This window comes from Stegodyphus dumicola, chromosome X1 (assembly GCF_044657685.1).
Source record: "Stegodyphus dumicola isolate Sdum_Otavi_A_Nest chromosome X1, ASM4465768v1".
NCBI lineage: Eukaryota > Metazoa > Arthropoda > Arachnida > Araneae > Eresidae > Stegodyphus > Stegodyphus dumicola.
The window spans coordinates 128,452,569-128,464,658 of NC_140780.1; the positions used below are offsets into that span (position 1 = coordinate 128,452,569).

General features: G+C 33.7%; 1 protein-coding gene across 7 annotated transcripts in view; it reads right to left on the reverse strand.

Annotated features, from left to right (window-relative positions):
• Positions 1-12,090, reverse strand: part of LOC118183667 (uncharacterized) — a 315,563-nt gene that overhangs the window by 84,546 nt on the left and 218,927 nt on the right. For all 7 annotated transcript variants that reach the window (XM_085808069.1, XM_085808070.1, XM_085808072.1 and 4 more), the window contains 2 exons: positions 9,601-9,677; positions 8,090-8,279 (listed from right to left, as the gene is read on the reverse strand). In XM_085808069.1, coding sequence (XP_085664195.1) covers positions 8,090-8,279; positions 9,601-9,677 — 267 coding nt within the window. The remainder of the gene's footprint in view (positions 1-8,089; positions 8,280-9,600; positions 9,678-12,090) is intronic.

The following is a 12,090-nucleotide window of genomic DNA, read 5'->3' on the forward strand; positions in this document are numbered from 1 at the left end:
ATTTTATTGATACTTGGGGAAAAATAAAGAGTTCATCTGAATTAGTACAGAAATTGGATGATTATGAAGCTGTACGTGTTAAAAATACGAACTATAAAACTGAACTTCCTGGCAGGCGGAACTATTCTTACAAACCGACTAATCCATCCAAACACAAAGTAGAAAATCGAACAAGTGACATACAGGGAACTCATAAAACCTTTTCAAATCGTGTTCAGCAACAAACAGAGGAAAAGCGACCTCCTTTAACATGCTATGGGTGCGGAAAAACTGGTTTTATCAAGTCTAAATGTCCAGATTGTAACCCCCCAAAGACTTCAAATTCATCAAATTTTGGCACTATCCAAATCCAATCCTGTTTATCTTCCACTCGGACTGCTGTATTTCCAATTAGTATTGGTGGTGTTTCCGGTACAGCTTTCGCCGACACTGGTGCTAGTCACTCAATTGCAAGTGAATCCCTCTATCATATTCTGCAAAAACAAGATGCAGTATTTGAAAAGATAACACTACAGGTTGTCTTTCGGTGATGGTTTGGTATCTGAAAAAGAGGTATTTCGCACCGAACAAATCATTCTTCTCGAAGGCAGAGAGTTTAAAACTCCGCTCCTTGTGTTGCCTGATGCCAAAAATAACTCGACTCTGTTAGGAACTGACTTTCTTCAAAAAGCTAAAATTGTTTTAAATCTTGCTGAAAATAAGTGGAACTTTTCTGATGAACCTCGAAGAAAATATAGCTTCGTGAAACCTCATCAATCCCAAGTACTGGAAGAAACCCCAGTTGTTGTAAACAACTGCCGACTACGAGAAAATGAAGGACAGCAATTAACTACAGCATCAGCTTGCAACTGATGCATTGCTTAACAAATATCACACTGTCTTCAAAGTAAGGGGAGAAACCACTAATCAAAAGCCATCTGGCTTACTTCAAATTCCAGTCTATGCTCAACGTTTTGAAACCTTGTCAATTGATCTTTTCGGTCCCCTAACTGAAACACCGTCTGGTGAAAAATGGATTTTTATTGTGCAGGACTGTGCTACGAAGTGGACAGAACTATTTGCTTTAAAGGAAGCCACGGCCAGAGAATGTGCCACTATTCTTTTGGAGGAAGTTGCCCTTCGATTTGGGTTACCCAGGAAAATAATAAGTGATAATGGTACCCAGTTTACTAGTGCTGTTATGCAACAACTATGCTATATCTTGAACATTGATCAAAGTCTTACTCCTGTCTATCACCCACAATCTAACCCAGTTGAAAGGAAGAATAGAGATCTGAAACCACGTTTAGCAATACTTGTTGGTAACGACCATCAGTCATGGAAGGATAAACTGCCATTAATAAGGTTTGCTTTGAATACAGCCAAATGTGATTCAACTGGACATTCTGCTTCTTTTCTTCAATTTGCATGAGAGTTACGAACCTTAGATGATGTAAAGCTTGATATAAAAGCCGTAATTGAGAACGATAATTTTGTTCCCGAAATTACTCCATATTTGAAACGTTTTGCAAGAAATGTACAACAGGTACGAGAAAGAGCCGAATTGCATCAAGATAAACAGAAACGTTATGCTGACAGAAAACGAAGAGAAACACCGAAATTCATTCCTGGAGATAAAGTTTGGGTCACCCTCCACCCAATCAGCAAAGGTCCACTGAAGAAAACTGCTAAATTCATGCCGAAGAGAGATGGTCCTTATGTGATAGTGACTACAAGATCTCCAACCACTTATGATATTGCCGATCCTCATGAACCAGACAAAATTCTCGGCAAGTATCATGTTTCAGCCTTGAAACCTTATCAAGATCGAAATAAGCAAAACTGAGCTCGTGTAATTCCAGTGGTTCCCTTAAAGAAAAGAGGATGCCCGAAACGTGTAATACCATCCGAATCTGCACCTGTTGCACAAGGTGCTGGTGACGCAAAATCTACACCTCGTCAAACTGGAGCCCGTCCATCTGATTCTCCGCCTGCTGCACAAAGTAGACAAATGTCAGTTCCTGACTTCTTACCGAGACGTCTACGAAGTCAGAGGGGGAGGATGTAACAGACCTATTTAAGTGTAATTGAACTATTTTATTCCCGCCATGAACTCATGAACTGTAACCGAACTATTTTATTTAAACGCCATCTCCTGGCAATATGAAAGAATGTCAGTTGACCTCCAGCCGCCATGATGTTAGTTTACTATGTCTCTGTTATTCAACTGTTTGATGTTCCATTTGGTATATGTTTCATTTTTATGTATATTTCTTTTGTTTGTAACCGTTCCTGTGTGCTCTGTTAATAAATGCTTTTAAAGCTAGCCGGCATTAGTGTCTATTGAGGAACGGCTACATTACAAAGCCATATTAATTGTATTCGTTTGGCACCTAATAATAAATACAATTTATTTTTCCACTCATATTAATATTTAAATAATTTAACTTAAATCAAAATTCTGAACATTTTCTAAATTTTCATTGCATAACAGTTTTCCCTTAACATATATTCCAAGCAAAGCAATTTAAGTAAAAAAGAGGCACCTTTCTGAAATCAGAAGACGGGAAATTGCTTCATGCAGTCATCCTTTAACAGTAAAAGCTCAACTAACCCGCATACTCAGAAATTGCTGAATATTACGGATAGTAACTGGAAAAAGAGGAGTGGGGGAGATTGTAGCCGTTCTTTAGATTTCTCAGCTAAATAAATGATTTTGACATTTTGATATGTGCATCATATAAACAAAGACCAACAGAACTGAGAAATATTTTGCTTAGAAAGCACAGTAAAACTCTTTTAAGTGTTCATAAACAAATCTCAGACTGGACATCAAAATTAATTATCTCTGCAAAATACAGCAAACGTTACTGAGCAATACATGCGGCGTATTTCATTCACATGTGATAATATTATGCAATCGGAATCACCAGCTGCCGGTATTCGGAGAATAAAGAACTAAATAAAGAAAAAGACAGAGAATTACTAATCTGGGGTGTTTCCGATTCTAATTTTCAACAGACTGCACTAAATTTCCGGAATAGAATCAATCTTCGCTTGGGTTGGGTAGACCGCAAAAACCTTTAGTCCTATTCAATCCAGATTGGACAGTGACGACAAAAAAAAAAAAAAAAGTCTGCTGCTTCAATATTAGAGATTTTGCAGAGAAAGGAGAGAACCTCAGTACTGCGTAATGTATTGGGGGAATGAAATTATTTTGACCATTCGATTACTTTCCTTTTATTTAAGCCATTCCGAATATTATTCCTTAGAAAGCTAATCTGTGTAAAAAAACACCCATTTTTGGAAATTTATCTATACTTCAGCAGTTACTGCAACTACATTATTAAAAATATTCATGCGTATTCTCATAATATAAGCATAACGATCATAATAAACACGAATATGAACTGACCACGCGGAACGAGAATGCAAATTATTAAAATCTTGATCGAAATTCAAACGTGTGTAATATTTGGGCGGGAGGGAAAGAATACCGAATGTACCGGAATTTTCTACCATTTTCGCAATTCTTTGACCAATAGAACGACGTGCACCTGTCTGTACTCTCGCGCGCACCATAGGTTACGTTAATGCAGAGAAAGGGGGGAAAAGAAATTTCCGGGAGTATGATTCACCATCTGACGTTGCATATAAGGAAGAAAAGTTGTTTATTTAGTTTCGGCTTTGGTACGAGGTAAAAAATGCGCGTTCATTAAAAAAAAAACACTAAAAGCAAAAAAAAAGCACTAAAAACAAAAATATAAGGGTTTTAAAGAAAAAGTAAGCACCTATAAGGGCCTTTATATTCTATTTTCAAATATAAGGACTTATAAGCACTTGTAAGGACCGCTACGAACCCTGTAGTTACCCTGCCGAAACGTGTAGATGCTATTATGCAGGTCATTTCTACAAGAATTTTATTCATGTTTGTGTTTCATGCAGGGAATACATTAGAAAAAGAACAAAAATTCTCATTATTACATCAACAGTGATGCCAATTTCATACATCTGCCTGTTGAGGGAAAATAAAAACGAATTTGATGAATCTCCAAGGATGTAATAAAATAATCACGCAGGAAGCCACGAATAGGGAAGGTGTCAGACGCTAAGAAGTGCAAATTTTCACTTAAAATTTCAGGACGGTGAGATAAAGTCACTCCAACCAATAATAGCCGGAATCAACATTCTGAAATACTGAAGTTCTGGCCAATAATCTGTCCAGTAAGAAGTAACATGATTTTATCATGAAAATTTTAGAAAATGCACAAACATGAGTTTTACCTTCTTTAAGTATAATAGAAGGCTGTACATGCAAATGTTCAATTCATCAAAACAGAAGTAGCAATGAGATCCTGACTTCTAAGCAAATATTAGCTAACTAATACAAAAAATGCTCAATACAAATATTTTCCATATCACTGAAATTATGAATGCGAATGGTAACATTTAGTTCTGATTACTGGAGAATTTCTTTCAAACTTGCCTAAACTTAATTATAGATTGTTACTGGTACACTGGACAGATAAACACATTTTAAATTTCTAGCTATCAAAAATGTCAGAATTTATTCACCATTTTAAAGAAATAGATTGAAAATATTCTAATTTCTGGATTACATTCTTGGTGATAAAATTTACGACTTAAATTCCAATGATTTGAACTGAAAATAGTCACTTTAAAAAACTCAGATTTCTATAACAATCCAGTTAGTCTAACTACTACTAACTTATGCAATTTGTTTAAGGGGGAAAATATTACTCTTATTAATCATTTATTGTATGAAGACATTTTAAGCAGGATTTTCTTTCTAGTTATTTGTATTAATATGGAAAACAGAATTTTTTTAATCCAAATAATTACTAATTTATTTAATGAGATTTTAGGAAACAATTTCATCAGTGAAAAACTGGATTGTATTTATGAATAGTGGCAAGGCACATAAAGGCTATCTAAAATCCAGATTGCATCAAAGATTTTTTATGGGAAACTAATATTTACATTTACAGTATAAAACACAAAAACTGAATGCAACTAGCCCATTCAACTAGGAATAGAAAGAGGGAAGAAATATACTAGTCCAAAATCTGGCTCTGTGGACCGTAAGCAAAAAAAAAAAAAAAAAAAAACCTCATGTGGTGTGAAATTAATTTTTTTAAAAAGAAAATGAGATTCCTGTATGTCACATCACTGATGGCTAGGAAAACCCACTATGGCTAATGACTATACACTGACTGATGTTAGGCAGGAGCACGCTTTCAGCCTTTGAGTGATTGCAAAGTGGTTTAACATTTTTCTATCTGACCTAAATAATTACGCTTTAGTTAACATAGCATATTGAGCTCTTCCTTAACTTTCTAATTTGATCTAGCTTATTATTTTTTGCAAGTTATTATTATTACAAGTATCTTATCAAAATTTAGTAGTTTGAATTTACGTTTACTATAACTTCTCATTTCCATTTCTTCACCAAAATGTAAATAAGTTAGCTAGTATTTAAACTGAGGTTCTTGGATTTTAAGACACAGCACATTTGTGGCTTATGCCTGCACACTACATTTAGTTTCTGCCAGCTTTGATAAATGTAACTATTCAACTTTGTGTTACTCTGCAGCAGACAATTTCATTTTGACACTCCAGTTAGAATTACTGAGCCAGGTTAGAGTACATTCAAATTGTGTAATCTCTGACTTCCACGCTTTACTTGAATTTGACTTTCCTTCAGTTGCATCACCATGAGCTGTGGTTGATTTTGTTAGCACAAGAAGCGCACTTACTCTAAAGTCTGTTTAAATAAAAAGGTTGTTTAAAAGCCTTTCCTTGTAGTATCTTTCAGACATAAAGATATTTCACTTCACGTATGATAGGGGTTTTGACTCATAACCAGTTTCAAATCAAGGGAAACCCCATAGAGTTTCTAACTCTGGAGCTGTAGCACGATCTGCACAGTGAAAGCATATTTGGTACTTGCCTTTTATGGCAGCCTTGGTGAGAGAAAACAAAACTGGTAGAATTCTGGCCTATGAAAGTGTGTCCCTAAAATTAGGCAAAACAACATCTTTATTTTGGCATAGATTTTGGATATTACAAAAGGCAAAATTTTCCAAATAATGGAATTTATAAAGAAATGTGAAAAAAGTATAATAAATGATAATGATGAAACAGAAGTTTTTCATTGTGATGACAATGCTTCATTCCTCAATCAGGTAATCAGATGGAGAAATCTGTACTGAAGGGTTTCAAATCCGGAAATATCACTACTGATAGTGAAAAAAGTAAACATATTTTTGAGAATGAAAAGATTTTAAGGTACAACTCTGATATATGCCCTAATTTCACCAAATATGGCGATATGTGTTATGCGCTGGTTTTTAGCGCAATTGCGTGTTGTATGGCAACCCTGTTGACGTTGAAAAATCTTTCGCTGGAGCTCGCGTCTGTCTCTGAGAAGATAGGGGGAAAGCTAAAATGGTAGAAGTTGTTGAATTGAAGTTCGGCAAAAGGAAATATCATTGTGGCCATCCTGTTGAGGGGCAGTGGGTGTTTGGAGGAGTGGAAAGAGGGTCTGGGAGATTATTTTTAGTGGCTGTGCATGATAGAAGTAGGGATTCGTGATTATTTGTGATTTTATTTATTTGTGAACCATAGTATGAATTTTCTGGATACTGTGTCTGGCAGTCATAAAAATACAACAGTGATTACGTGGCGGCATGTTAAAGGCGGTATGAAATTGGTATTTCTGCTGTTCGAAAAAGCATTAATTCATGGTAAGTGCATTTTATTTCATTCTTTTTCTTATTTTGTAGAATGTTATGTTCACTGGTTTTTTTTAGTATGACTTTCTGTCATTATTGTTGTTTTTTTGAATTGTTTGAAATTTATTTTAGTTATTTTAGTTTATTTTGTTGATTAGTGCATAGTGTCTAGATTATGCAATTCGTAGATGTTTTTTAAAGTTTAAACAGGATGCTGTGTACATGGTATTCTTTGAAATTTATCGTTGTTATGTTAATTTATTAATTAAGCCAGGTGTGCATAGTTCGTAGATTCCTTCGCTGCCTATATTTTGCAATTCGTAACTTTTTTTTTAAGTTAAAACATATCACTGTGTACATGGATTCTTGTCAAACATTTTTGGTTAAAAACTTTACGTTTATGATATTTAAACTTTTTTGTTTCGGATTTTTAGCTTCAATTGTATGTTCAAAATGTGGTTTTTGCATGTGCAAAAACAGCGTTTTTGGAGGCACTTTAGGCTTAAAGTTCGAAATCTAGACAAAAATTTTAGATAGTAATATGGCAGCGTGGAGTTTCTCGCCAAAAATGTTTGGCGAGAAATTTGGCGACTTCATACTTTTGCTGATGCATACTTTTGCTATCTTCTGCTGAAACTATAAAATGCATGAAGCTAAATAGAAACATGTATAAAATAATACATGCACTTCAACATTAAATGGTAGAATGATGCAGGAGGTTTGTGGAATAATATCAGAGTAGTTCCGATTTTAAATGAGATTAAGTGGAAATTCTCGACATGGCAATTACAGGATTTGAACAACAGAATTTAATAACTGAAAAAAAGTTCTCTCCATTAAAAACTAAATAGAAAGTATTAGCACAAGAAAAAGTGGGAGAAAAGAAACAGCTTGAACACCTTATTCACTGAAAAAATACTTCATAAAAGAAACTTTTTTTGTTAAATTTTGATTTATTTAACACCATAAATGTCATCTCATATTTTTAATTTTATAATTTCTACATGTAATCTATAACACGATTTAAACTAACAATCTAAAATCTGCCTTGACGGTTCCAGATCTTGTTTTTGTGATGTATCGGGATTTTATTACTTTAATCACTCAGCCACTAGAGAGATAATGAATGATTATGCATGACCTAGATGTGGTTGTTTCTATACAGAATTCTTTTGGCCTTATACTAGTTATATATTTCTTTTACAATGGAATAGAAAATACTAAAAACTTCACAAAATTCTAACTGAATTTGTTGCTTCATGGTCACTAGCAATGAACACTTTTAATAGTTACATAAAACCATTCACATACTCTTAGAAAAGAAAATATAGCTAAGAGAAATAAATTATTCATACCCAACTTTTGAATCATCTTGAGAGGGATGCAGCTGAATTAAATTAACACTATTGCCATAAGTAACTGGAGGCTTGGAAGAAGATTCTGTATTTTGCATATGGTGTCGATTTGACCTCGGATTCCTGACTGAAGAAGTGTTTAAATTTGATGAAACTGCCCTCTTCTGTAAATCAGGAGCACTACAGCTCACTAGAAATTAAAATATCACATTTTTCAATAAATATAAGGATCAATTACAAAATTACTAGACGAAAAGAAAAATAATGCATGAACTCAAAAAATAATGAACAATTTCATTCAACTTTTGGCTACCACCTCTTTCAAAAGAATCTCCTTGTGAACAAATACTCTGATCTCACTATTTTCCTACAGCTTAAAAGTGCAGCAGAAGTCTTTTTCTTTGAATCTACTAAAGACTACTTACACTTTTCACTGAAGTCAGATGCAATTTCAAGATAACATTCCTTTTCAGTTTGGTAACATAGTAAAATAATAGGAAGCTAGGTTATGTTATGCAGCCGAAAGTGAGAAGTATAATCATGAAGTTTAATTGCAATATGATTTCAGAGGTGTAATGGCAGACAGACTATCAAGACGAACCAGCCAGTTGCAACTGCATCAGCATTCCAGTTTTCTTTGGTGCACATATTCTTTCAAATTCCTTAAAACATGATAATAAGAGGGAAAAACTCCTGAACAATTAATTCCAGTTTCTTCGAAAAAGGTTTAATATGAACTCCTACTTTATTTCTAGGTTTTAAATTGAATTTTTATCCCCCATTGTGACTTTAAATACAAAATATGTATTCTTAGGTTTCTCGTTAACCTCAAGAAGGCCATTCAGCTTTGGTGACAACCTACATGAATGAATTTTCAAATTTATTCAATATTTTCCATCATTTTACTAACACTTGTTCACCCCAAATGCTCAACATTGCATCACCATCATCAATATGCTATAAAATATGTGTGAATACATATGCTTGAAATGCATCATCAATATGCTTGAAAAGCAAATGCACTAAAAAAACCATTATCACATTTAAAGATTCATCAGAAGCATATATCATGAATCAGAATTCATCAGAAGCGTATATCAAGTATCAAGCAATATATCATGAATTTTAAGCACATTTATCAGCTTCACACATAATCTGATGCATACTTTTGCTATCTTCTGCCGAAACCATAAAATGCATGAAGCTAAATAGAAACATGTATAAAATAATACATACACTTCAACATTAAATGGTAGAATGATGCAGGAGGATTGTGGAATAATGACCCTGATCTAATTCTGTTTTTATAATCATGAGGTAGTTGCAATAGCAATAGAATGGGAACTCTCTGATAGCATCTCATATATGCATTTACTTATGCAACATAAAAGAAATCATGTCAACTACGTTTTTAGAAAAACAGGCCTTCAGCAGAAATTATAAATTCTGATTAAAATCTGAAAAATTTTATTATCTGTTACATCAAGACAAAGAATTCAGCAGAATCTTACCAGCACACCCCATTGCAGCAGCATTTGGCTTCTTAGAACGACTTAAGATAACTTGCAATTCTGGATTATGTGAAGGTCTGCAAGATAAAAACAATACATATATTACAAAGCAATTAAATGTAATTATAAGTTTCTATGAAAACTTATGAAATGCTAGATTGCCCAAAAAGTTAATTGAAAAATATCAAAAGAATGGAAAATTACATGTCTTATTCACATACATTCAGCTCCTACATCAAAGGGGGAAAATAAGAAATGTAAAGTTAACAACAATATAACTATCTCAGGGTTGTGAGCACTTTGATGACATTATAATTGCTGCTGCATACGAAGTGAGCTAATATTGCAATATCATAGCTCTGTGCATTCATTTCCACATGACCAGTTAAAGAGCAAGAAGTTGTAAAACACTCAGAAAGTTTAAATACCAAGCTAAAACAATTTGCGACAAATACATCAATCAACAATACAAAAGTCAGTTAGAAGATTATTAGAAGCAAGGTTAACAGATTACCATAAAAGCCTGATTGTATGGCATTCAACTGACCAGAAAGCACAAGTAACCATAATAATTTAAAATTTTAGAAACATTTTTAATGAAAAATAAAGGAAATGAGATACTTGCAAAGCTATCACAAACCATGTACAAAACTACGAGTAAAAAAATTGTCACGAAATAGCGTAATTTAGCACCAATAGCACATTAGGGTAAAAACAAATGCTTCCCTCAGGAAAAGTACTAGTTGAGCGAGTGAACATTATGCAAAGTATTTTTCTCTTGAAGATCATTTATTGATATATTTTATCTTTTTCAACAAACTTCCCCACTGCTGAGTACCTTGTGGTCTGGGGACTTCCTTCTCTGAGGGGAAGTGGTCTAAACCTAGCACCTTCCAGCTAGTGTGAACTCCAGCGTACTACTGGCTGGACTAAAATCTCAAGAAATTCAGACAGTCTGTGGACTCTACTGCCTTACTAACATATGGATGAACTATAAATTCATTAGAAAACTCAACTAGTCACGAATATTTTAAAAGGAAAAAGTTTTTCTATGGCACAACATATTTTTTACTTTTTGATTACACAAACTGTTGATAATGAGATTCTCAAGGGAAGGCTTGAAGAACACACAGCAATATCGACTCTTCAGCCTCTTGTATGCAACAGTGGCAGATCCAAAACTATATCTTCAGAGGATAATGCAGAAAAACCATGAAATATCTACTAGTAGAAGTAGATCTGGAGACTTTACAGTACTACTTTATCCAAGAAAGGATGGAGTTACTTCCAAGAAGGTTAAAAATAAAATTGTGAATTCGATTGATCCTACCTAATTACATACTGGTGTGAAAAGAATAAGGAAGATAAATAAAAGAGGAGTCTTAATAAATGTTCTAAACCTTATATTGAGTAGCTTCTAATCTTAATAAATGTTCTAAATCTTATATTGGAAACAGAGGTTAAATCAAATGAACTACATAAAAATGAAGTGGTGATACAATGTTCTGTTAAAATAGATCCAAAAATTATTAGCCATGATGTAGATTCTGACCTATCTCAAGAAGACCTCAAGACAATGATCAGAGACCAAAGTATGGTCTTTAAAGATAGTGGCTTTGAATTGAAATTTTCGATCAAAGGCTAAAATAATAAAGTACACTGAGTTGCTAGTGTACATGCAAAGAAATATAGGGCCTTAATAAAGGTTGGTGAACTTAACATATGGTGGTCCCGCCTTAGGATAAAAGAATTCTTGAAAGTAACATAATATTTTAAGTGCTCGAAGTATGGGCGTTTTCAAACAAAATGCCAAGAATCACAAATATGTGCAAGATGTGGTGAAACCAGGCATAAAGCATTGCATAAATTGCTTTGCACTCCCAACTGTCAAGAAGCTAATGATAAATACAAGTTGAAGCTTAGCATTGAGCATTCCAGTCTACATAAAAATTGTCATTGTCATAAGCAACAAATGGATTTCTTAATTAGTCACATGAATTATAGCTAGTACAAATCATGAGCATTTAAGAATGGTTCAAATAAATTTACATCATGCTAAAGCTGCAACAAATCAGTTATACATTAAAACTATTGAAAGAGACTATAAAATAGCCCAGCTACAAGAACCTTATGTTGCGGATAATACAGTCCGTTTCTAGTGATATCTCATGTAGTGATCATTGCCATATTGAGATTGATATTTTACATAACTCTTCTAGAGAGAAGACATGTGAATGATTTTACATTTGGATTTTAAATTGGTCAGATTTCCGTTCAGAATTGCAGAGTTTTATTATGCAAGTTTCTGAACAAAATATGGAAAATATATCTGATTTAAATCTTCATGTTAAAGATCTTACATATTCAATAGTAAATATTCATAAGAAAAACAAAAGGAAGAATCATGCAAAACAGAATATTGTTTTCGGGAAACAAGCATATTGGTGGTCTAAAAAATTAGCTGTATTGTGGAGTCAAGCTCGACTCGTT